This window comes from Centropristis striata, chromosome 10 (assembly GCF_030273125.1).
Source record: "Centropristis striata isolate RG_2023a ecotype Rhode Island chromosome 10, C.striata_1.0, whole genome shotgun sequence".
Taxonomy (NCBI): Eukaryota; Metazoa; Chordata; class Actinopteri; order Perciformes; family Serranidae; genus Centropristis; species Centropristis striata.
In genome coordinates, this window is record NC_081526.1 from 19453235 (window position 1) to 19480400 (window position 27166).

The 27166-nt window shown below is 36.9% G+C and overlaps 2 protein-coding genes across 2 annotated transcripts in view; one reads left to right on the forward strand and one right to left on the reverse strand.

The window, feature by feature from the left end:
* The window catches only part of cryl1 (crystallin, lambda 1), a 30802-nt gene extending 14629 nt beyond the window's left edge, over positions 1-16173 (reverse strand). The window contains exons 1-6 of the mRNA XM_059343295.1: positions 16028-16173; positions 15059-15166; positions 12425-12551; positions 7291-7452; positions 5605-5700; positions 5028-5126 (exon numbers count right to left, since the gene is read on the reverse strand). Coding sequence (XP_059199278.1) covers positions 5028-5126; positions 5605-5700; positions 7291-7452; positions 12425-12551; positions 15059-15166; positions 16028-16068 — 633 coding nt within the window. The 5' untranslated portion in view covers positions 16069-16173. The remainder of the gene's footprint in view (positions 1-5027; positions 5127-5604; positions 5701-7290; positions 7453-12424; positions 12552-15058; positions 15167-16027) is intronic.
* A 322-nt stretch (positions 16174-16495) lies between these two features.
* Positions 16496-27166, forward strand: part of ift88 (intraflagellar transport 88 homolog) — a 29040-nt gene continuing 18369 nt past the window's right edge. The window contains exons 1-13 of the mRNA XM_059342892.1: positions 16496-16726; positions 17491-17553; positions 18115-18174; positions 18546-18599; positions 18860-18923; positions 21033-21102; positions 21839-21929; positions 22319-22423; positions 22685-22787; positions 23434-23780; positions 24904-24974; positions 25100-25186; positions 26059-26158. Of these exons, the coding sequence (XP_059198875.1) occupies positions 16646-16726; positions 17491-17553; positions 18115-18174; positions 18546-18599; positions 18860-18923; positions 21033-21102; positions 21839-21929; positions 22319-22423; positions 22685-22787; positions 23434-23780; positions 24904-24974; positions 25100-25186; positions 26059-26158 (1296 nt within the window). The 5' untranslated portion in view covers positions 16496-16645. The remainder of the gene's footprint in view (positions 16727-17490; positions 17554-18114; positions 18175-18545; positions 18600-18859; positions 18924-21032; positions 21103-21838; positions 21930-22318; positions 22424-22684; positions 22788-23433; positions 23781-24903; positions 24975-25099; positions 25187-26058; positions 26159-27166) is intronic.

The following is a 27166-nucleotide window of genomic DNA, read 5'->3' on the forward strand; positions in this document are numbered from 1 at the left end:
TGTGATCTTTTATTAAACCTAAACAACTAGTTTTGTTGCTAAAACTTCACCCGAGTGTGACCATATCGCAACATTAACAAGTTTTCAAAACTGTGACTGTAAGAGAAAAAACGTCCTCCTTGAACTGTATTTGAGGATGCAGTTTGTGTCAAGAAAGTGGAGAGTTTCTCTCAAGTTGGAAATTAAAGGGGAAATATATCATATGATTTTCTCTCCTTGAAAAAGAGCATTCTTCTGAAAAAACATGATTAAATAGATATAGCATCAAGGCAGAATAAGTCCTAATGGTATTTAAACTTTAAAAATGCAACAGGAGAAAGCAGTTTGTACACGTCATCAGTTATGACTCAATCTTACACTAACTATTCTTAGTGAAAATGAAGTACAACACAAGTACAACCACAGCCATCTACACTGTTGTAAAATTATGCAAATCAGTGGAAAAAAACAACAATCAGATGTAAATGCAAGCGATTGAGCAACCCTTCTGTCAGCGTACAGTAGAAGAATTTTCCCTTCATGCTTTCTTCCTTCTTAGTGGGGCGGATTAGCTCATTATTTTACAACAATCGTTCACTTTGTGATAAAAGCATGAAATTTGGTAGATGTGTTGGTGAATATGTTTCGAACAAATCTGGATATTGGGCCACCTCAAAAGCGCCCCCTAGTGGCCGTGGCAGGCATTTGTTATACAAATAAATCAATGATGAATAAAAACTGCCCTTTTAATAATACCAACTGGTGATGAATTGTATATTGTTGGAAAGCCTGATTAGTCACCTTTACAACGAGGTACAGCTTGTAAGGATCGTGCATTCATGGAATGAGCAACGGGGCTAAACGTGTGGGTAGCACCCCCCAAAAATGTGCATCCCCTGTGTAGTGGGGCGGATTAGCTGAACAATCGTTCATTTTGTGATAAAAGCATCAAATTTGGTACACTCATTGCTGAATACATGTTTAATGAATCTGGATATTGGGCCATCGCAAAAAAAATTATGATGGCTGTGGCGGCCATTTTTAAAAATGGTCATTTAAAAGCGGCCATTTTAAAAAATGGCCGCTGGTGGTTACTGGCGAGGAATGCTTTGCCTACCCTACAGCTGCTGTTTCACGTTTTCAGCACCACAAATATAATTTAGAGACATGTTAAAGTGACAAAAGCTTTATTACAGTCTAATAGAAAAGAACATTAACTTTGTATAACATTTTATTAGGTCTTGATATTCCCATTCACAGGCTACGGCCTCCTCTTTGGCTTGTATTCTTCTGTTGCTCCTTAAAAAGAAAAAATAATTTTCAATATTGTATGACCTGCAACAATAAAAACAAAACACTTTTAGACAGAGAAAAAAATCATACATTTTAAAAATTCTACTAGGGTTACTTGTAGCAGGTTACTCTTTCTGGCAAAATCCTTGTACTGAGGTGTGTGACTTAGTCAGGCGGCTTAGCCAAATAAAGGGGACACGCCGGACAAGAGCACCACATTTTTTCCACATACTCTCTATCATTATAGGTTTCAATTTTTAGTAGGAGCCACTTCATCAAGATTGCGGTGATGGCAGCCATATAAAGTCTATGAGAAATGCTATATCTTCCAAGCCACTTAGAAGGTCAATCTTGGTGTCAAAATATACATTTTCTGGGTCCAGGAATCATTTAAAGCTATTGAGAATATCACTAGATGATTATTTGATCAAATAGATATGTTCATTTTCACTCAGACTGGGCAACTCGCTTCAAGTGCTGCAGCAGGGTATCCTGAGTTGAAAATGTTTGGAATCAATGTTCACGGGAGAGTGTGGATTAGCTGCCATGTACACTGCTCAAAAAAATCAAGGGTACGCTTTCATCTCATGTCAGATCTTGATCAACAAATTATTTACAGTGAGTCATCCAGTGATATTCTCAATAGCTTTAAATGATTCTTTGACCCAGAAAATGTATATTTTGACACCAAGATTGACCTTCTAAGTGGCTTGGAAGATATATTGGTTCTCATAGACTTATGGCTTATATGGCTGCCGTCTCCTATCTGCAATCTTGATGAAGTGGCTCCTACCAAAAGTTGAAACCTTTGGTGATAGAGAGCATGTGGAAAAATGTTGGTGCTTTTGTCCGGCGTGTCCCTTTCTTGTCAAATCTGGTCCTAAGCCGCCTGACTAACTGTGATGGAGTTATAAAATACATTTAAAAAAAGAAAAAAAGAACCACATGGGCAAAGGAGACATTACATATAGTGTGTGTGTGTGCCTGTGTGTGTGTGTGTGTGTGTGCAGAGAGGGATGTCCACATTCCACAGGACATAATTTAACAGTGTCTTATTAAGCTTTCACACCCAACAGCCACTGATACATGTTCCAAGCTAACTAGCTAGCTTAAGTACCTATTTTTGCTATCTTGCTAATTTACTTTTCCGCCAAAGGCCCATGATGATTGTTTTTCTCTTTAGCCTTTATGATGTTCATAGCATATTTTATTCATAATTATAACAGGTGAAATAAAATATTTAGACATACCTCGATGGACAGTCCACTGCACTGCTTGTCCCAGGAAGCAAATGCTAGCTAGCTCATTTGCTAGCTAGCTCGATGGCTAGCCCGATTGTGGTGGGGCAGGAAAAATAACTGAAAGAGTGTCTAACTGGATTTTTGTTAATTTAATATGGGTATTTGCATTTTTTAATTTACATTTGTATATTTAGTTTACATTTTTTAAATATTTTAAGAAAGAATTTAAATATTTTTTGTAATTTTAACGAAGAAAATGACTGCTATGGCCACTAGGGGGCAAATTTGCGATGGCCTAATATACAGATTTGTTTGAAACATATCCACCAATATATCCACCAAATTGTGTGCTTCTATCACAAAATAAGCAATTCTTGTGATTTATTGAGCTAATCCGCCCCACAGGGGATGCACATTTTTGGGGGGTGCTACCCACACGTTTAGCCCCGTTGCTCATTCCATGAATGCACGATCCTTACAAGCTGTACCTCGTTGTAAAGGTGACTAATCAGGCTTTCCAACGATATACAATTCATCACCAGTTGGTATTATTAAAAGGGCAGTTTTTATTCATCATTGATTTATTTGTATAACAAATGCCTGCCACGGCCACTAGGGGGCGCTTTTGAGGTGGCCCAATATCCAGATTTGTTCGAAACATATTCACCAACACATCTACCAAATTTCATGCTTTTATCACAAAGTGAACGATTGTTCAGCTAATCCGCCCCACTATCTTTAGGACTGTAGAGAATCATTTTAGAGTGGAAAAATCCTCTGAGTGTTGAATCACGAGTATTTTAAAATAGATTTCCTTTCCCCTTTTAACAGTGTCTTTACAAATGTTTTTACAGCTGCAAACATTTAGTTACACTTAGAAGGTCCCCTTGTTACCTGTTTCCTGGGAAACAAAGGTATACATTTATAGAAAAATGGTTTAATGGCCTGGTGTACACTATATCTTATTTACGCTTTGAATTGAAAGCATTTATTAAGTTGACCAGATGTACCAGGAAGGACGTGGTAGTGAAGGAAAGTTTAACATCACAAAAACGTGTTTGTTGTTGTTGTGTTGGATCAGGAATAATTCACTTTCACAAATCTTTTGTTCTTTTGCTACCTGCAGTTGTCTTGTGTGTACTTTTTGTGTTTGTGTGTGTGCGTGTGTGTGTGTGTGTGTCCATGTGATACAGTTACACACTAACTTTAAAGCACAATCATCTCAAGGACAAGGACACAGTGTGCTGATTTAGTTGTGAAAGGGACCTATCTCTAACAGAGAAAAGAGAAGGAGTAAAGAGGCAGAGAGACACTGATCTCACTCCCCCATTTAGGGCATTTTTGTCCTGTATTTGTACGTATTCTACTCTGGTAAGAGTAGCTTGATTTTCTCACTTTAAAACTGAATTCTTCTGAGATTTAAAAGCCCTTAAAAAAGAAAATCTAGCTAAAACAGAAGGAACTCCAAGAGACAAGACAAAATATTTATATAATGCAAAAAAGTCTTAACATCACTGTTACATTATTCACTACCAAAGGTAATTTGGGGTAACTCTGAAGTATTTGCAGACTGAATCACAATGCATTGTCTTCATGTGAGTTCAGTTCAGGTAACAATCATCATACTCATCGTCGTCATTATCATTCTAACCATTTCTTCCATGAGTGATCATGTAATGGTGCCTGTCATCAGAGGCTAAAGCTCGTTTACTCTCATTGTGGTCCTTTTTTTGGAAGGAGGCCGTGGAGATTATAGCAGAGGTGAGCTGACAAGGGGCTTCCTCTTTTCTGCCTCTATTACAAAACCATCAGCAGTGATATTGAGCCACACAAAGCCTCTCTGAGACTGAGGAGCCGTTGTCCACAGATGAAAACAAACATGCACACATACACTCCAGTGTGTCTGACATTATGAGGACCTTTACAGGACTCAAGAAAAGATAAGTAAAATTGTCCAAAAGGCAAAACAAACAAAATAAAGTATGTGGTCCTGGTAGTAGATTCAAACATAACATGGGTCACAGGATATTTTTCATGTGTTTTAAATTACAAACTATTCAGATGTCAGAAGAAAAGCAATGATATAATTGGCCTAACGTCAAAAAACAAAAGTGGTTCACCTAAGAACCATTATTTGGATATACGGTCTGATGGCAATTTAGCCTCTGGGGACAATGGCAGGTATTTCAGCATAGCCAAAACTTCCTCTTCCATTCGCTGATCATGGTTTACAGTCTAATCAGCAACTTCAGACACCAGAATGGTGCCAACAGACGATGTCTACCACCTGGTTGTTTTACCAGTAGCCAGTTTAGCTAAGTTAACTAAGCCAATACAAGACAAGTCATTGTCTTCTTCGCTGCACTTTTTGTGTGGCCTGTTGGCACCTACGTCCTATCGGGCTCAAACTTACTCACGTTGTCTTCATACTAGACCGTTGCTTGTGTTACATGTCAGATGTACGTCGCTTTGGACAAAAGCATCTGCTGAATGAAATTTAAAGACAGAACTGACCTGAACCAGCCTCCAGGACTCTGCGATAATGGCCGCCTGCACTCTGTTGAGGGCGAAGCCATCAATCTCTTTCTTCAGAGTAACGGGCGCCTGGCCAACCTGAATCAAGAAAAATCTGTTATGTGTCAAGAATAGGAATACAGTATATCCTAAAAAGACAATAGTTGTGATTATGAATGTGGATTAAAGGTTTATTTACTTTACTGATTGAAACTGAAGCCTTCCAGGAAGCCACTGGCTTCCATTTAATCAGAATGTTATGAAATTAATCTTGCAGAGACTTGCAAGGAATTGAGACTCGGAATGATCATTGTATGGTAATCCTGGGAGGGTTGTAACTGTAATTCAAGATTTGAGACAACTGCATCTGGATTTACAGACTATGATGACAGATAATCAAACCTGCAATACAATTAAAAAACAAACCGACAAAAGGTTTGCTAGGAGTGACCAACATTTAAAATACAATATTATTCCAGTTTTGGCCTCCTTTCATTCACTTTTCTGTGTGCTTTAGGGTTCCTTAAATCACAGTTAAGGCATCCATACCCAGGATTATGAAATTTGGGATCTTTACCTTAGTCATGAGGGAGTGGGTGGCGTCCATAACTGTTGCTGCTGTATCTGGGTGAGGTACCAGCTCCACCAGTTTGACATAGTAGGGTGGGTTTACCTGGAGAGCACAGGACAAACAGTTATAATTCAGTGGGTGCAGAGGACCTGCATCCTCAGTTAACTACTGCATGTTCAAACAAAGTTTGGAAGCTTAAATACCCTTAAATATATTGAATAAAAAATTCCATCATCAGATGTTTTTTTTACCACTATAAATTACACTAAACTACATCATAACTCATCTTTTTCATTTAGCGCCATTTAGCAAAAATAGATTTAAAAAAAAAGTAGTGACTGATTTGTCAATTGTTTTGTTCTAAACTCGAGTTAAATAATGTATGTAGAAATGACACGAAGTTATCACATATTGTTACGTATTATTTAATTTGTAGAATCCTAAATGGACAGATTGTGTGGCTCCATAAGCTTTTGGCCATAATATTTTAGATCATATAAAATATCGACACAATTCTTCTATTTTTTGTGTGCATCTCTGTTTATTCAAAATAAAAGTTTATATACATTTATTTCACAGTTAAGAAGAAGATACAGTTCACTGCATATAAGACCACAGTATGCCGTCCTTTCCCAATGTCTTTACATTTTTCTCAACTGAAATTTCTCAGAGTCAAGCACAAAAGCAGTAAGACAAAGAACAGGATAGTGCACTTTTGGAGTGACAGCTAATCCCTTTTAAGCTTTGTGCTGACGACTAACTTAAACCTGTCATTTTAACTTTATTGATAGTTAGGTCAAGTTGTATGTTAACATACTGAGTACCAGAGAGCTTGTAAACAGCAAAGAGGAATTCACTTCAGGTCACCATAGAAATAAACACCAATGTTATCATGCACGTATTGATGCCTCCTGTTAATTATCTTCCTCTCTATATGCATAGTACACAAATTAAACAAAAAGTCTCTGACATCTGCGGTAATGGCTAGATTTCAGGGTCAGTAGATAAAGAGCTGAAACATTTTGTCATTCCTAAAAGTAAAACTACCAAAAAAACACAAAATAAATATTCAGAAACAATGGGTAAACTGATAAAGATTGCTTGCTTGAAACAAAATAGCTGACTGTGGTGAGGATGTGTGATGGATGCTTCAGTCCACCTCTGAAACACTTTCCCACTCAAACTGAATGACAACTCTACCAACCACTTTCATGAAAATCGCAATTACAAAACCAGCTAAGGCAGCAAGTCGGGGCCTGCTCTACCTTCTAGTAGATTTGTCAGCAAATTCAATGGCTGATTGCTGCTTCATCGCATTTCACTTTCAGTTTCAGTTTGTTATGTTTTGGCACCGAAAAAGGCTGTGGTTTTGTTTGGCTTAGGCTAACAACACTAAAAGGATGTTGCGCCCTAATTTCAACGTGAACAATATGTTTGAGATGTTTGACTTGTATTTCTTGAAATAAAAACAGCTATTTTTGGCCAGTTTTGCCAAAGAGCTTTCAGCTTCACAAGAGATAATGAGCGGCAGGGAGGCTCCTAAATTGGTTTCTACTAAATACAGCAACAATGTACTATAAAGGCGGGAGGAGTGGCAGTAAATACAAACTTAGCTGGCTTCTCCAGTTTGTACTTTATTTACACCTTAATCCTTTACACTACCGTTGGCACCAGGGCTGTAGTTTCACTAACCGGATGGGAAACGAGGCAGCGACTCCTGTTCTGAACTTTAGAGAAGACGTTGCTCGGCACCAGACAGGAAGTGGAGCTGCTCAGTATGACGTCTTTTCCCACAAGGCCCTCAATGTCCTGGAAGACGTTCTGCTTGACTTCAAGCTGCTCAAATACACACTCCTGAAAAACACGTGCAAGCAAGGGAAATTGTAAATGACATACAGAATGGGTCAGATTCAAGGTATACAAGGAATACAGATTCACAAGGTGAAATGGGAACTACTGAAATTCAGATACACTGATCTGTGACCTGAGACAAAGTAAGGGGATTAGTGGCCCCTTCTGTACTTATTTTTCAACAACACACCTGTAAAGTGTGAAAACAAAGTGTGAAGACAATTACATTACAAGAATTCAGTTTTAAAGTGAGAAAATCAAGCTACTCTTACCAGAGTAGAATACGTACAAATACAGGACAAAAATGCCCTAAATGGGGGAGTGAGATCAGTGTCTCTCTGCCTCTTTACTCCTTCTCTTTTCTCTGTTAGAGATAGGTCCCTTTCACTACTAAATCAGCACACTGCGTCATTGTCCTTGAGATGATTGTGCTTTAAAGTTACAGTGTGTAACTGTATCACACACACACACACACACACACACACACACACACCTTTTTGTGGCTGGTAATCAGCATCAGAAAAGCATCACAGTGAAGATAGAAACTAGTCATCACAACAACAAATAACCACTTTCTATTTTGGCTCGTTGTAAGCATCTAACTACTGTATTGAGAATGTACTCTGATAAACAAAATCAAAACCATCGGTATCACTAAAGGTGAGTGAGAAAATTAATTAATCTGGGTAAATCTTTTACTTTTGTCTTTATCAATCTTTCTTTGATTATACCAAAGATTAAAAATGTAATAATCACAACAATAAACACTTCAAACTACTTTCCTGCTATGAATTCTGATGGATTCTGACAGTGTTAAAGGCCAAATTGTTTTCACATTTTTAAAATGGTAAACAACCAGTCTGGGTGTTTAACTATCCACCGCAGGCTCTGCTGTATTTTACTTCATTGTCTTCCCTGTCAGTGTTGGAAAGGAGTGGCTGTCAAAAACTAGTGGAACGTTAATATAGTCTTAAAAATGCATTCATCAGATGGGTGAAACTGCAATAACTGGCTGGGTGAGCGGCAAAGCTGCTGAATGTTTGCGTAATAATTTGATGTTCTACTTATTAACAATGTGAGTACACAAACCAGCAACAGGTTCCAGTGGTGGAAGATGTATTCAGATCATTTAATAAAAAGCAGCAATACTAAAATATATTTTTACAATTAAAAGTTCTGCACTGAACTCCTTACTCGAGGAAGAGTACAAAAGTTCAAACATTAAAATATACTTAAAGTACCAAAAGGAAAAGTTGTCATTATGTCGAATTTCAGAATTATATATGTTATTTAAGTCATTAATTATGTCATTAATGTGTCCATGTTTTTATAAATCTAAATTTGCAAAGTAACCACAGCTGTAAAATAAATGTAGTACATTAAAAAGGTGCATAGTTGCATCAAAGATGTAGTAAAGTAAAACTGAAAGACTTAAGTTCCTCAAAATCGCACAAAAATACAATACAATACTTAGTTACCTCAATTCGAAAAAAGTTGAGACATTGTCTAAAATGTAAATATAACAGAATGTGATAATTTCATAATCTTTTGTGACATATATTCAATTTAAAACTGTACAAAGACAAGATATTTAACCTCTTAAAAGGGGATTATTTGACCAAAAAATGTTGTTTTTTTTAACTGATGTAGCTTCGGTTGTGTTTTAGCCACATCCTAAACAAGCAGAACTGCAGAAACTAAGATGTTCAGACAGTGAATACCTGTGGGATGGACATTGGGGTGGTGCTAAGTTATAAGTATCTAGGTGTATACCTGGATAATAATTTGGACTGGTCCCTAAACACTGATGCTCTCTACAAAAAGGGGCAGAGGAGCCTCTTTTTCTTAAGGAAGCTCAGATCTCTGGACATCTGTAGTAAGGTGCTGCAGATGTTTTATCAGTCTAAAGAGCTGGTTCTGTGGTTGGAGCCAGGTTGGACACACTGGAGGAGGTGGTGGAGATGTTCGAGTCCATCTTGAAATACCCGGATCATCCACTACACAAAACCTTTATGGACCAAAAAGAACAGCAGTGGACGGCTCCTCTCTCTCTGTTGCAGGACGGAGAGATACAAAAGATCCTTCGCTCCTACAGCCATCAGGCTGTCCAATTCTAACAAAGCTAACAGGCTAACTGAATTTCCCCTCAAGGATAAATAAAGTAATTTTGATTTAATTTGATTGATTGATGTTACTTTTCAAATGGAGCCTCTTACATGTTTATTAGCCTTACAGTTCTTCTGTTATAAGCTATGGCTGCATATTTGTTGGTCTAATCCTAACCCTTCCTTTACTCCTACACGTAGGTGGTGGGTTTTAAGAGGTTAATGTTAAAATTGATAAACTTTAGCATTTGTAAATATAAACTCTGAATTCTGGATCTGTTTATTTACATCTAAACAACAATCCAGCCCCTTCATTAATCTGGTTTATTTTATTGTCTTTAGTCTATTTTTATTGAATAGTTTATTTTTAACAATTTCATTAATTATTTTACATTTTAAACGGATATTTTCATATCTGCTCTCCTCTAACAGGAAAACAATACATTTATCTGATCTGAGCACTGCACTGGATACTGAAAAACTGCTGTCTGGAAACAATTAGACAGTTAGTTGAGGAATGCAAGGAGTGGTAATGTATGCACAGTCTTCTATCTAATGGTATGTTGTGTACGTAGTAAGGCTAGTATGGGTTATCACTAGTCACTACATGTACCCATAAAGGTACGAATTCTGCTCATTATTTCAAAGAGTGCATGTGTTATTGATATGTTCTGCACCCCCTCTCCTTCTCTAGAAAAGCCAGGATCAATAACCGGGTGAAATCTGTATCACATGGTGTCACACAGGAAATGTGAAGCTGAATATCTGAGCAGGAAAAGTCTGCATATTTCTCCTCGTTATTTCCCTGTTTCTAATAAGTCTTCTATTGTTCGCTGTTCGGATGAACTCAGGGCAGAGTATTGATTTATTCAGGCCCTACCTGTCTCTGTGCTCTGATCACCACTGCGATGAAGAGCACTATTGTCTGTTTTAACAGAGTCATGATGGCATAGGAGAACATGTCTTGGCTGCAAAAGTTACATTTATCTTTTATTCTAAATGTTAAACGTGACTGAGTTAGGTTGAGCGAGTATCAGTTGTCAAGTATGTGTTTGTGTTCTTTGCACGACAAAGACGAGATGAGTGACTTGGTGTGTAAACGTCATGTTTTAACAGCAGAGCAACTCTTATTTTCACAACCTCCTCCTGAACCTTTAGTCAAAGGAAGGCTCGTACTTTCTTTAGTTCATTAATATGAACAGACAGCTCATCGAAGGTGACAATATTTTCAGACAGTGCATATATATTCAGGCCAGTGAGAGAACATTTGGGTTAAAGGTGGAGTCTTCAATTCTGGGGAAAGATTGTTGATATCTGATTTAAATACTCAAACAAGTTAATATTTTACACCAAGCTGGCAAGGTAATATCTCTGATGTAATTTACGTTTCTTTACTATCATGGTGTTGCTCCGTTCCTCGTGTGTGAGGTAGAGTAGCTGTCATAGTACTGTGTTGCTCTGTCCAAACCACTTTTTTTAATTTATTTTTTTTAAAAGATATTTTTTTGGCCATTTTCAAGGCTTTATTGATAGTGAGAAACAGAGTGAAAGGGGGAGACAGAGGGGAAGACATGCGGGAAAGGGCTCCGAGTCGGATTCGAACCCGAACGCCCGCTCACGAGGACGGTGCCTCTATGGTACGCGCTCTACCAGGTGTGCCACCGGGGCGCCCCCCAAACCACTTTTGTTTTTCATTTACAGAGCCAGGGATGTATATGAACACCAGTTTGATAGGATATATTTGTGGAGTTTGACAAAAAGTGTATTGGACTCCACCTTTAACAATGATGGGTCAAAAGGTAAATCTCAGATGAAAAAATTAGGAAGCCACGCTACACTACATAGATCAAATGGTAAACAGTCAGGTTATATCACAAATAACCTGCTGTAATTACTATATACAGTGGTGGAAAAAGTATTCAGATCGTCCACTTAAGTAAAAGTACTGAAGAATTACTCCACTACAAGTAAAAGTCCTGCATTTATAACCTTACTTAAGTAAAAGTATAAAAGTAAAATTATTATCATTATGCAGATTTTTATATATATATTCAAAAACATGTTATTGGATTATTATTATTATTGCTGAACGTATGTGAGCAGCATTTTATTGTGGTCAAGGTTGGACTGATTTAAATTATTACTTAATATACTGTCATGTGATTTCATTTATAAAAGAAATGTTAATGTCAAATCTTGACCTGAAAAGTAATTAGAGCTGGCAGCTAAATGTTGACTTGGAGTAAAAAGTACAATATTTGCCCCTAACATGTAGTGGAGTAGAAGTATAAAGTCACATAAAATGGAAATACTCAAGTCACTTACAAGTACCTCAAAATTTTACTTAAGTACAGTAATTAAGTAAATGTACTTAGTTACATTCCACCAGTGGTTATACATAACTGTCTGAAAGATTAAATCATTTTACTAAATAAAATCCACAAATGGGGAAACGGTCTAACATTTTTCAAAATGCCAATTTGCACATGCCAAAATTCAGCTGTGAGCTGTATGTCATGGTTAACTCAAAATTCTATCAGTAGTGCCTGAGGTTACAGATACTGCACATACAGTATTAACTGGTGATGTAGCGCTCCCTTGAGGACAATTACTGTAATTTTACATACAGTACAAACTGTACTGAAGTTGCTGTAGTGGATGTGGACGATTGATTGAATAATTGTTACGTGCGGTTGAACCAATAAAAATCCAATAGTATAGTCAGAATATAGTCAGTAAAAGTAGAAATACCACAGGTTTTGAATTTCAAAATGCTACAAAAGTACTCATTATTCAGAATGGCTGCTTTCTAAGTATCATACACTGAGCTCAGAACACATGCTAGTGCTGGGAGTAGTGCAGTGTGTCACCTGGACAAAGAAGGCGCCCTCTAGTGCCGGAGCCAGCTCATTGAAGCTGCTGAGCAGTGCGAGCTGCTGTGTGGCGGTCAGCTCTCCTCTCAGCATGTGAGCTTCCTGCAGCTCCTCCAGCTGCTTCCTGAGACAAGCAGAGAGTGAAAAAAGGGGGCAGATAACACTCCAACACAACTCCAACACTCTGCATAAAACTGGTTGAAATGGCAGAAAAGCAAAATTGTTATACATAACATTAATGTGTCCCTCTTTCAGATAAACTGATCAAGGGGCCACCCCTGGAGGACAGACGGAAGGTCGGGAGGCACTGAACTGTAACGTGTTATTTATTGTGTTTCATTGTGGTGGTCTTAATTCAGGAATTTCCCTTTCGCCAAGACAATTTTCTCCTATGGGAGACAATTAAGTAACCCCACACACACACACACACACACACACACACACACACACACACACACACACACACACACACACAGCTCCCCAGGCGCCCCTGCCTCTTAGCATGGTGTGCTTTCTGGTGTGTCAAAAAGGATGGGTTAAATGCAGAGTTTGAATTTCTCCATTGTAGAACTAATGAAGGTATCTTAAATCTTAAATATCTAAGTAATCACCACAGAAACATACTAAATGCAGCAGATTTGAATGATTCAGTAAAGGCAGAATCTAAACGTCATGTGTATGTCAGCAGATGTAATATGTCAGCAGACTGCGATCATACAATCAAACTAGAAATCTTCAAGTAAAATGTATTAGTAAAGTGTGTTTCTGTTTGTGGTTAGATGACTGATGCTGTCAGGTTGGTTTACAAGCCAAAATGCTAATCACAAATCAGTCGAAGCTTGTTCAGCAAGAAACTACACATAAAGAAAGTGATAGACAGGTAAAACCCTCAACTGTCTATACAGGCAACACAGATACGCATTATACAGGATATATTAAAGTAAAAATAATATGGTATAGAGTATTGATTTTGTTTCCCCAATTAATTTCAAGGGCTTTAGATCTTCTTGACTGTACAACATTTGGTTGTTTTTTTGACTGTAGTTTTTTTTTTTTAACCAAAAGCCCTTTGTCATTCCAAATTAATGTTTAACCAGCAGTGACTAAGCTATGAAATAGTTTTTAGGTTCAAACACGTGTTAGTCCATGTGTTCCTATAGTAAGAGGAAGTCACTGATCATGCAGTGTCCATGTGTCCTCTCTTTAAGTACTGGGAAGAAGAACGGTTTATTTTTGGACAGGGTCTGTCTATACCTCTGGTTAATGTTGCCTTTTATGTTTTGCAGGCACACACGCCTGTTGAGCAGAAAGCCAGAAGAATGTAAATCCCTCTGTGTTAGAGATGTGAAAGTGTGGCAACATAAAAGTGGCTGATCAATAAACCCTAAAACTAAAAGTGTACTATTCATTTCAGGTGTAATTTGCTTTTCGACATTAGCCGCAAATCAACCAGACAACTATAACTCAATGTCATTTGGTTTGAGCTTCTCAAAACAACAGATATAAAGTATTATTATTGGCAATAATCCACATTGTTGTGATGCTCTCAGGACCACAAGCCAAATACCATTCAGCTCTCCTGTGTTTGAAGTCAATATATTTTCAAATAATTCCTCTCAATGAAGGCATTAAAGCTACTGCCCTCTGTGTAAAAGGGTAAATCTGTTTAAACATGTCTGGGGATTAACTATCATTTTGATATAGATGTTTTTCTCACATTGAAGAGCTTTGGCAGCCTTAAAGCTGCAGTATGACAGTATTTACTCATGTAATTCAAAAGATACTATAACACATCAAGACTCTAAATTTCTTAGTAATTCAGGGTATCTTTTATTTTTATAAATATGGATTTAAAACTTTTAAAGCCAGTTATAACACATCATGAAAGAAAATAATGAAAACACCAAGCTTTCTATGAAAAGATTGGTAGTCCAAGAAATCTCAAGTAAACTAGGGCTGCACAATTAATCACAATATGGACGTGCAGTATCTAAATTGCAGGAAGGAAGGAAATCGTAATATCTGTTAAAGGGAAAATATTATGTAACAAAATATATCTAAGTTAGTATTGTTGTGCTACAAGATACCCCTGCCTACATATCAATTACTACAGACTTAATAAAAAAACCTTTGTTTAGTAGAAATCTTCATTGAAAAAAAACAAGATAATTTTAATATATTTTTAAGTTAAAAAAAACATGGCAAAAATGTCCTCCAATGTTGTAAATAAGTTCAGTCAAAGTAATCACAAGTTAAGTAAACCCTAATGTAAACACAACATATTTTCAGACTAATTAGGTTTTATTATGGACTATAACACAGGTCATGACAATAATCTTTATCCTTTTGGTTATTTCATATGGACTGCTTATTTGTGAAAATGCAAGAAAACATGCTATATCTTGGTATAAACTGCTAACGAGATATGAAATTACCTACCAAACCATATTGCCAAGCCGGAACAGGTCAAGTCAAGTTTATTTGTACAACCCAATATGACATGCAACAGTTCCCAGCTAAAAGTAAAGCCTTTCAAAGAGGGCTGTAATCAGACTGGCAGGAGGATGTAATACAAAGACTGGAGTATGTTTTATAACTATGGAATGTAGAGTATGGTATAGTAAGGCTGACCTGATCTCTGTGACGGCCTTGGCAGCCTGTCCTGGTTGGTTGTCATAGATCTTCACAGTGTAGCCTCCACTAACAAACACCATGGCCCAGGAGCGGCCTATCAACCCACTGAAACACACACAAATGAGGATGTTTACTCTTAAATGTAGTCTTTTTTTCTGGAAGGACAACATAATCACGTTAAAAAACATCTGCATGCATTTGAACAGTTAATACAGAAACAATTGAACTGGTCTTTTTCTTGTCATTGCTATGTTGTGTCTGCACCATCACTTCTATGGACAATGTTCAATAACTTCTGAGTTATGTTATGCTGCAGAATCTCTCTTGTTTTGCCTGCCCCTTTTGTAATTCCGAGCAGTTCAGGCCCTGTAGTTTTTGCTGAGCTCAGCTGTTAAATTGCTAAATCCTGCAGATACTCAGTTATTATATATTATTATATCTTCTGGCCAGTGTGTTATGACATGTTTTGCATGTTTATGCACATATAATAGCTCTCAAATTTCAAGAAAAGAGGAGTGAATATTTGTCTGTGAATTCTACTATTTACTTTCCAGGTTTGACAGAGGTCATTTCTGCCAAGTTTAGCTGAGCACGTAGAAATAATGAACAGAAAACAGGTTAAAATGTAAGCCTACACAAAGTAGACCCTCTGTACAACTGCTAGGTCCCTTCAAAAAGTGAATTGAGCCTTATCTTGAATTACCAGGATTATAATGAAGAATCGAAGAAAGGGTAAGGTGCAAAGGTATCACGATAAAGTACAAGAGGTTAGGAAATGATCCGAGTTAGCTGAATCACAATTAGCGCAAAGCACTCCACAACTAGTGAAACTGTGTTACAACTGTAAAACAAAAAACAACTACGAATGCAGTATAAACTCATAATATAACTGTTGTCTTAAATGTTAGCTCCTGCATAATAACCTGGAAGCTAAAGTTAAACCCTATACAGGCGTATTTTTCTCACCTGCCGATCACAGTGATGATCTTCATGTCAGAAGAGCTCATTCTCAGATATCAAATCTACTAGAACCATTAGAACAGCTCCAACACTACTCTCGAAAACGTTGCACCGCCCCTCCAGTCACGCTCTATGGTCACGCTGCTATATAACGGTATGGCAGCCTAGAAGGTACAAATAACTCCCCCAAATGGTAACATAACACATTTACCCCACCAAAAACCAATCCCACACCCCAAATCCGCCGTTAATTATCTTCTATTAATTATTTAAGTAATATTTACCAGATTAGAAATGAAAGCTAATTGCAAAGACTGAAGTTGAGCGGGTCATAGACATATATACATGTATGTCTATGGAGCGGGTAGCGTACACTTGTATCCTAGCAACGAGTGAAATCATCTTCGACCAATCAAGTTGAGGCTAACTGATGATTGACGCGTCTTTCACCAATTAGATATTTGACAAGCGTCACTGTCCCGCCTATGCCGCGTTGGATTGTGGGATAGAATCCTTGAAACGACAACAAACTATCTTCGCCGTTACCTCCGAAGATAACTTCGTTTTTGTAATATATGATTAATATATCATAAGCGTTTTGTACCAAACCAGATAGAAAGAGAAATGGAAAATGTGCATCTGGCTGTGGAGGAGGAGGATCTTTATTCCGGCTACAACGATTATAATCCAACATTTGACTCTGAGGTGAGTAAGCAACGATGCTACATTAGCTCCATTAGCTTTGAATTAGCACAGTATATATACAGTGTATATCAGTTATAATGAAATGGTGAACTAAAACACAAATTATTTTAAATTATTAATTTACTTGCCTTTTGTAGTGAAGAGTGGGTCGAGTATATCGTACCAGAATTTAACATAACACATTTGATATTCTGTTTTACTGCTCTACTACACTATACACCATACTGAATTACTACATTATTACTATACTATTGCATTTTATGCTATGTCTTAGATGCATACTATTCTATATCATACTATACTATGCTAATACGTTATACTGTCTTACTAGTAGATTATATTTCTATTTTTCTATATTAATATAGACAATTAATACAGATTAGGTATGATGACTTAATCACAGTATTAATTTTTTTGGCGTACTCTTTTTACATAGACTTGACTTCTTACTTTACCTTTTAACTTTGTCTTTAATTGATCTTGTACAGTTAAAAAAATGTTTTAAACATAATCTAAAAAGGCATATAAAAATGTACATGCACATTTTCATATTTTCTTCTTTGAGTTGTCTATACCTCTTATTTATTTTTTTAACTTCTCCAGTTGTCCATATTTTGTTTCCATCTTTCTAAAATTACAACACCTGCATTCCCCCTCTTGGAACAATAATGGTTTATTTGATCTTATTTTAAATTGTTTTATCTTATCTTATTGTGTCTTATCTTATGGAAAGAATAAAGACTAATTACTGAGATTTTTTAAAGGAGTTGGAGAATGACGTGGGCTTCCAGCAAGCAGTGAGGACAAGTCATGGAAGAAGACCTCCTGTGAGTAGCTACCTACTGTAGTGTTAATTTGCATATTTAGATTACAAATGCAAACAATAAATCAAGTAATCAAATATAATATATTATTATAATTTTTCCTACCTAGCAGTAAAGAAGTTGAGATTAGCTCTATGTTTGCCACTGTAACATTAAGAATAAAAAAAATTACAATACTACAATAGTAATTTAATATGACTTTGAAATTCTGCACATTGAATACTTTTAGTTTTGGTACTTTAAGTCTATCTTGATGGTCATACTTGCATACTTTTACTTTAACAAGATTATGAATGCAGGATTTTTACTTGTACTTAGTATTTCTACACTGTGTTGTAGCTACTTTTACTCAGGTAAAAGAACTGAATACTTTTCCCACTACTGCATTTACTCAAGTACTTTAAGACCATAAGACCAATTTCGAGGTGTGCATGTGTGATAGATAGAGAGAGAGAGAGAGAGAGAGAGAGAGAGAGAGAGAGAGAGAGAGAATAAAGAATGCCGTAATGGAAAAAATGACATGACCGACATGACAATTAAAGCATTGTGTCTTTGATTTTCCAGATGACTGCCAAGTTTCCTGGCACTGCCATTGGAGCTCGACCTCTAGCTTCTTCCTTTGGAGTAAGTACAATGACATGGAATCATTTTGACCTTTTTTGAACACCTGCAGCTACAAGAGTACTGCACACTGCACAGAGTTCTTTGTTTAATAAGAAAAGATATGAATAAAACGACATTTAAAACAAGCACATCCGTTAGACTGATGAATTCACTGGTACGTACAGCAGGTGTCACTGTGTGCTCATTGACTCATTGTAGATATTACAGGATAAAGAAACAACATACACACAAAAACCAACTATAAAGAACATTTCACATATACACTTATATTAATGAACACATTGTAGGCCTTATATTTGTATAATAAATTATATTGTATGATAAATGTACCTAAACTTTTCTCACCTGTCTCTTACTTATTTCTTATAAAGTCTCGGATCCCCATGGCCTCTTCAATGGGCAGACCAATGACTGGAGCTGTGCAGGTGAGCAGGATGGACAGATCTCACTTACTTTGTGCCCTATGTGTAGTGATATTAAAATGAGCATTATAGGTTTTTGTGTGAGGTTTTTATTAGTAGATTTATTATTTTTTTCATTTTTAAGAACTGGTCAAAATCATGTATTTAATCAAAGCTCAATACCAACCTGCTCAACATTAGTATTAGGTGATTTTTTGTTAAGAAAGTTGTAAAAATGAAGGACGGTATCACTGTATGTTTTGTTCAATTTTCAAATGTGACAGGATGGAGCAGCCCGACCAATGACTGCTGTCAGAGCAGCAGGTTACACCTCCTCCATGACCCGAGGTGAGTTTGAGCGATGAACACAGCTATTTTAAGTTATTTACCCTTGAAGTTATGTGTTGATTTGCATTACCTTGTGATCAGGGTTCAGCTTGTGATTTTGTGTCTTCTCATTTTTTACTGAGTCTGCGTTGTAGAAGTTATTCTTCAGGAATATGTGTAGTTGTAGATGGACTTTGTCAGCATTGTTGGGGAAATTTAGACCTTCTCTGTGTTAAATAAGCTTACACAGTGGGTCCTGTGATCATATTCAAGTTCACTTCCTGCCTACACACAAATTTGAAGACCTCTACAAGGCTAACTTTGCCCCCCCATTGACCCGAATCCAGAAAGATTTTGAACGATGGTCTCTGCTTAATCTGTCTTTGATTGCACGTGTCAACTCTGTTAAAATGAATATACTCCCAAGACTCTCCTACTTGTTCCAGTGCATGCCCCTCTTTCTCCCTCAGTCTTTTTTCCGTAAACTAGATAGCCTGATAGATTTTATCTGGAATAAAAAGGTTCCTAGGATACGCAAACAATATTTGCAAAGACCGAAGTCACTTGGAGGGCTAGCCCTGCCAAATCTTGGGTTCTATTATTGGGCCACCAATATCAGGATTCTTAAATACTGGCTTCAATATGAGGCTTTGGATCCTCCTCCAACATGGCTGGTTATGGAAGCAAGGTCAGCTAAACTCATCGACTCTTCCCTATACCAAAAATGTGATTGTTAAGACCTCACTCAGGATCTGGGTCCAGTTTAAGCGCTACTTTGGCCTACAGACATTCTCCATTTATGCACCGCTAGCAGCTAATCATGCTTTTCCTCCTTCCCTTTTAGATGGTGTTTTCTTACGGTGGACAAATTTTGGTATTCATAACTTGACCTGTATATTAATAATGTCTTTGCTACTTTTCAGCAACTTTCAGATAAATTCTCACTTCCTAAGCAACATTTCTTTAGATATTTACAAGTCCGCAGGTTTGTTCATGACACATTTCCTAGCTTTCCTAATTGACCCTCTGATTCAGCTTTGAACAGTTTCCTGACACCAATCCCTACTATTAAAGGCTCTATCTCATTTATCTATAATCTAATTAATATTTTACGTTCAGAACCCCTAGGCTTAATTAAGTCACACTGGGAGGAGGACCTATGGGTAGAAATATCAGAGGAAGTCTGGACAGAGATTTTGAGACGGGTACATAAATCTTCTATTTGTGCAAGACACAGTCTTATTCAGTGCAAGGTGTACGTACACCGTACCTATTATACTAAGGCTCGACTGGCTAAGATCTATGATGGTGTGACTCCAACTTGTGATAGGTGTAAGCAATCTCCCGCAAACTTAATTCATACGTTCTGGCGTTGTCCATCCCTATATAATTATTGGACTGAGCTTTTGCTACTCTGTTAGCCAGAAGATTAATTGTAATTAATTGGAAGTCAACAACACCGCCCTGTCATGCCCGCTGGATTAGAGACACTCTTTATTTTCTTAAATTGGAGAAAATCAGACTATCTTTATCTGGCTGCTCCGGTAAATTTGGGAAACTACGGGGCCCATTCCTAAAATTTGTTAAGACGACAGATCTTCCACTTACCCCTGACTGACATGACGAAAGCAATTTAGAGGGGTAGATATGTTGCTCCTGGTGTGTAGAGGGTCACATGCCACTACTCTGATTTAGGATGTCCCTAACCCTACTATTACCTGACTGATGTGCCTGTGTTTGTTTTTGTCTTTGTTTTTTTATTTGTTTTTTTATGGCTCTTCTCGTTCTGTGAGTTGTTCGGGTATGCAGCAATACTTCAATGATCACTTTTGTTTTCTGTTGTTTGTTTGTTTTTTCTATGACCACTTTACTCTTTGTGTATGTTTTAATACAATTGTACTCATCTGCAAAACCCAATAAAAAAAAGCTTGAAAAAAAAAAAAAGTTCACTTCCTGCCTGAGGGTCTACTGTGTCAGCAAGTTCCCCAACAAGCAATATACAGCAGCAGGAAGCAGGAGTGTTATTTGTCTTTTAAATGTTTTGATTTTTATGAATGGTATGTGTATCCCCAAGAACATATTGTAATTATGTAAAAAATCTGATTCAATAATTAGTATGATTATTTTCAGGCTCGACCTTTGACCCTCTGGGCCAGTCCAAAGGCCCTGCACCTCCACTTGAAGGAAAGAATGAGGACACGTGAGTTGTTTCTCTTTGAGCTGTTTAGTGTTTTGTTCAAGATTGTCTTTGTTTCATCCAAATTTAGTGTTTATCCCTTTGCATTTTTGAAGAAAAGGCCTGTATAGAGATACAATGCCATGATTTCTTTTTTTTTCTTCTTTTTTTTGCATATTTGTTACATGTAGCTGTTTCAGATCCTAATCCTAATTTTGTGTGTAAGAAAAAGTAAATAAGTTACTCATTCAATCATTTGAATTGAGATTTGACTGTGATGTTGGGTAAAAGTTCTCAACAAGCAGCACAAATATGACCAGAATTGACTATTGGCGTGTAGTTTTTGTTAACTGAGGTTTTCTGAAAAACATGGAAAACTAGAAGAATGAGGAAAAGAAAAAGTATTTGTCTAATTTCTAATAGATTGCATCTATTAGAAATAAGATCTAAAGGTGCATATTTTTCCAGAATAATAATTTATAGTACAGTATATAATTGTTATAGTGTAAGTGTTAAGTGTTTGCCCAGATAAAATTACATACACATCACAAACTGTATTGGCACACATTTTAATTATCCATTTATAATTCTCTCTAATTGTTATGTTAAATCACAGAAGATGGAAAGGTTTCTGTCACTCTTCTCATATTTTGTTTTTGTCTTAATTATTTCTAAGAAGCTATGTTTTGTGAAGCAGGTGAAGAAAGACTTCAAGCACCATTATCACACTTTTTTATTGCTTTGTCTTTTTTTCTTGCAGGCCCGAGGAGAAGATCAAGATCCTGGAGAAGAAAGTGAATGACCTGATAGAAGAGAGCTGCATGGCACAGAGCATCGGAGCCTTACAACTGGTCAGTCTCTCTGTTACTCTTTAACAAACTTTTTAGTAATAATGGGTGTTTGGATTATGGGAGAAGGGGCAGGGATTCATTTTTCATGTGTCAGCTCTGGACTTCAACACACTGGAGAGGACTCAGTAATTTTCTGAATTAGATTTTGAGTTTGTTAATCCTTGTGATGTGCAAAGCTAACCCAGTATTATCACTGCAGCATTTAAACTATTTCTTAAAAAGTGACTTGGCAGATGAACAATATTTATCAGCCAAGGACACATTTTACTGGCTTGTAGTATTGTTTATTTTGGACATGTGTGTTGGCGTCACGTGAATTTTGTGACTTTGTGTGGCCATCTCTGGCATGACTCTCTACTGTATGTTCTGATACTGCTGTGTTTCTGCAGGCTCTTGAAAAAGCTAAAGAGGCAGGGAGGAAGGAGAGAACTCTGGTGAGACAGAGGGAACAGTCTGGCAACGCAGACCACATCAATTTAGACCTCACCTACTCTGTAAGTATGGCTACTGGATATCAAAGAGTGATTCTTCTTCTTTTTTCATAATGGAGACACAGTAAAGGAAGTGTCTGGCAGGATCTGATCAACAGCACATGTTTGACTATAGAGGCAGTGGACTCAACCACTCAGCTATGTGGGCACAGCTCACACAAAACAAATTAAATGTGAAGTTAGCTCCTGTGAATCCATTTCTTACATCATTGTCTGTTTCTGATTACTTGATTCTCAAATTATGAAAATGTCTCTCATTACCAGGTTTTGCTGAACCTTGCCAACCAGTATGCGAACAATGAAATGTACCCAGAGGCTCTAAACAGCTACCAGGTCATCGTGAAGAACAAGATGTTCAATAACGCAGGTGAGCAGACCGCGTATTCATGACAGATGTGTTTAAACTATGTCTTCTCTTGTGAATACACCAATTATTCAGGCAGGACAGAAAATCCTGTGTCTTTAATATGCCAGTAAAATCAAAGAGGATATTTGTTACAGTGATTCTGGTACAAATTATCGTGGAAACAACATCCTCAAAACTTAATGTAGTTTTAATAAAAAAGTGTGCATTGCAGAAATACATGTACTAACCACTGGTGCCAAAACAGGGTGTACTATAGGACTTCAAGTCTTCCAACTTTCAGGTTTTGTGGTACTAAAATGGTTATGTCTAAGCCTAAGGTATTACAGTCATAAAATGTTACATATTTAACATAATTAATGATCCTTCATATTTCAGAAATCCAAACAATCTGTCTGTCCCCAGGCTCAGCAGCTGTAGCTGCAGCAGAGTTTTTAATTGGTTAGTTTCTGCTCTGTGTCTACAAGAGGACACGGCTGGCTCTATTTTTTTGTGAACCAAGCCATGCAGCTATATCGCCCTGCCAAAGACAAAGTCATGTTTCATGCATTGTACTTGGCAAATCATTTTACTTGTATTATATTATTTATTGCATCAGTTGTACTTTTGCTGTAGTTTCCCTCAAACAACATCTGTGTTGCTCCTCCAGGCCGCCTGAAAGTCAACATGGCCAACATCTACGTCAAACAGAAGAGCTACCCCAAAGCCATCAAGTTCTATCGAATGGCTCTGGATCAGATCTCCAACGCTCACAAGGAGATGAGGATCAAGATCATGCAGAACATCGGTGTGGTCTTTATCCGCATGGGCCAATACTCAGACGCCATAACATCTTTCGAGCACATCATGAGTGAGAGCCCCAACATCAAGACGGGCTTCAACCTCATCCTGTGCTACTACGCCATCGGAGACAGGGAGAGGATGAAGAAGGCCTTTCAGAAGCTCATTTCTGTTCCTCTGGGAATCGATGATGAAGACAAGTACATCCCACCTAATGTGAGTAATATATACTACTTCTTTACTCATAAACACAGAAAAAAATAAATGGATCTATTAAACAGGTGTTTTGCCTTTTCTTTGTGTGAATGTCAATATTCTTTGCTTATCTTCATCTCTCTGTACTTTTCTACCCAAGGGTGACTTGTCAATCCAATAGTGTGGATTGTACTGTGATGTCTGTCTCTGTGGTTTGTGTGTTCATGACATTTCTGTAGTTTGACCTCTTCTTAATCTGTCCAGCTATAATAAAATAGTCATTATTGCTCACTGCCCATGCTAACTATTCAGTCATTTTATTCGGCTAAACAAAAATAAATTTACCTTGCTTCTCATACCCATACTGGTATCACAAACAACCAGTTACCTTGATCCGAATGTACATAAAATCACTACAGTGTTAACTAATTAATAGCAACTGATTATTATGTTATTTATTGATTCATTGTTTTTATTCTTGAATTAACACCCAGTAGTATGTGACAGTAGTACAAAACAGCTTAGCTAAAATTTTAAAATTTAAATTAAGAGTTGCTCATTAGATATGTCTATAGATTTTTTATTTTCAGTTATTTCATGTTTAAATAGGTGACTTCTTTAGTATTTTTATTCATCTAAATGATCCCCTTTTCCCAATTACAGTTTAAAGTTCTTTCTCAAAAGGCAGGTTCATTTTCATGTTGAGTAGAAGATTCTAACTGTAGCTTTTGGTCTGGCTGCAACTGTTATTTAGTCAGTTATCTGTCTGCACCATGTAATTCAATAGTCCAAACATCACAGAGCAATTCTAGGAATTCCATTTCTCATAATGTCTTCTGTGGATTCATTTATGTAGTCCAAATAAGCCTAATACAACAAACTATTACTAATATTTGCAACAAAGTGTGGAGGATTATTTTATGACTTCCTTTATGACATTCTTTCATACGCAGCAGCTTTTCCCATTTCAGTTAAATCCTTAAAAGCAGATGTTCCAGGTGCTTTTCAGTTTCCGAGAATATTCTGCCGCCCTACCAGTACTGCTGTATGGCTCGGTTTCCCCATACATCAGTGGAGCAGTGTTGATGATGAATGTGGGTCGTTCTACATCTTAATGTCAACCTTCTCATGTCGTCTCTGTTAGGATGACACCGGCTCAAGTATGGTCATCGATGCCATAAAGAACGACAAACTTCACCAGATGGAGAGAGATCTGTAAGAAAAATGTCAAATCAAACACCTCAACAATACAATGTATACTGTTGTTTTAACAAATTTGGTGTTTGTATAATTTATATCCTGAAGTCATGTCCTGTTTCCTCCCTGTATGCCATACATAGAAAAGTCCTGGCTGAGAAGTACATCATGACTGCAGCCAAGCTCATTGCTCCAGCCATTGAGACATCTTTTGCAACAGGATTTGACTGGTTTGTTATTGTTTTGTTGTTTTTCTTTCTACCATTTTAACACCAGAGGACATGCAGTGTACAAGAGGACTCCACTTCCTTGACTGAAACACAAAAACATGATTTTCTTAGGGTTAGCTGACAATATTAATAGTCAGTATCTTCATACATAAGTGATTGTGCTGTACTGCTGTTTCAGATGCTAAATCAAAACTAGGGGAGTGTCACTTGGTGTCTTGAAGTGTTTTCTCTTGATTCCCTTAATCAGATTAAAATGGATAACCTTTCCACCCAGTTCGATCACTCTAAAGGCAAATATGTAAACAATAATAATTGTTAGTCATTCGTTTTTAATATTAAAGAAAGAAGAAGCAGATTTTCAGATTAAACTTTAAAATCAGAGCACAGTTTAAAAACATCACATTTCTGCTCAGGCTGAGACAAAGATATATGCTTAAAAACAGCATGTATGTATAGACATGCATCTTGACACCAAGATGTATTATTATTTTTTTCTTTCTAATTCTATTAGATTTTCAAGAAACAAACAATTCTTAAATGTATCAATTTACAAACATACCCAAGACAAATAAAACTGCATTAAAAGTCAAATAAACAGAAAGAAAAAGAAAAAAAAAAACAATTGAATAAAATAACAACAACAAAAATAATTAAAAATGCTCTCCTACAGCTAGAAATAACTTCACCCTGTCAGCATACAGAAAGGTATGCAAGGCTTCCACCAAGACATATTGTTCAATCAAAATGCATCCAACCTATTGGTCAAATTTAGATAAAACTAATAAAAATGCTATCTGCAGCGTGCATTAAATGATGTGATATGATATATAAAGTGTTATCCTGTGCATGTATGGTTGTTCTTTTATTTTTAGGTGTGTGGACATGGTGAAGAGTTCTCAGTATGTTGAGCTTGCCAACGATCTGGAGATAAACAAAGCGATCACCTACCTCAGACAGAAGGACTTCAACCAGGTGACTGTTTGTCTCAACAGTATAAAGGGCAATACCATTCAATTTAGACACGTCACTTCTTTAGTCTGGTTGTTGACACAGTATTGTACTATTATTTGTTATAGATTAAAATGATTAGAATATGCAGAAGTGCAGAAGTACAAACCAAGCATTTTATGTGAATCCTTGAAACTGAAATCTCAGTTGTATATTATCTTATTCTGAATAGGACAGTTGTGTTTAGACTCACTTTGCGGAAACAGTGAATATTTGTTTTACTTTTTTTTTAGCACCACCTTTGAATAATTGTGTTGGGGATGCAGCTGAACCTGGAAAAAAACTTTTATGAATAGTTTAATTGAGTGGTATCTCCCTTTAAACATATGTGAAATGTTGATGATCTGGTCTTGTTCATTATCATTATTTTTTCCATCTTTTAATTTTATTACATGGTGTTTCTGTACATTTATTGATCAGCATTGTTTCTAAATGTCAGTTTTTCTTGCTAAGGCTGTTTTAGAAGTGTGCAGCGTCAAATTCTCCCCTTCTCATTCTCCTCCATTCTCTCTCGCTTTTGTCTTGTTTCCTTCCCATCTGCATGCCTAAGGTTGAGGTATGTGTGCCCTTTGTTTCCGTGTTCATATTATATTGTGTTTGGTTTTTTCCCCCCTCTGACATCTTACTACTTAATCATGCCTTTTCCAAATAATGCCACTGCCAAGAGAAGTTGGAGAAGCAGTTATTGGTTTAAAACCCACAGACCAGTGAGGAAAAACCTGGGTGCAGAGAGGAAATTATAAATGGTTCCTCCTTTAACAATAAACCACTGAGCTCCCTAAAGAAGTGTAAGTGCTAGTGGAGCAGCTCTGTGGCCAACACTGATACCAGCTCCAAAGATTTTACAATTATATAAAACTGCAGTATCCAACTTTCTTGCACTGACATACTTTACATGTATGGAACTCCAAAATGTTCAGTATCAATAAATAAAATAAAATAACAATAATCATATGAATAACTTTTGTAAAA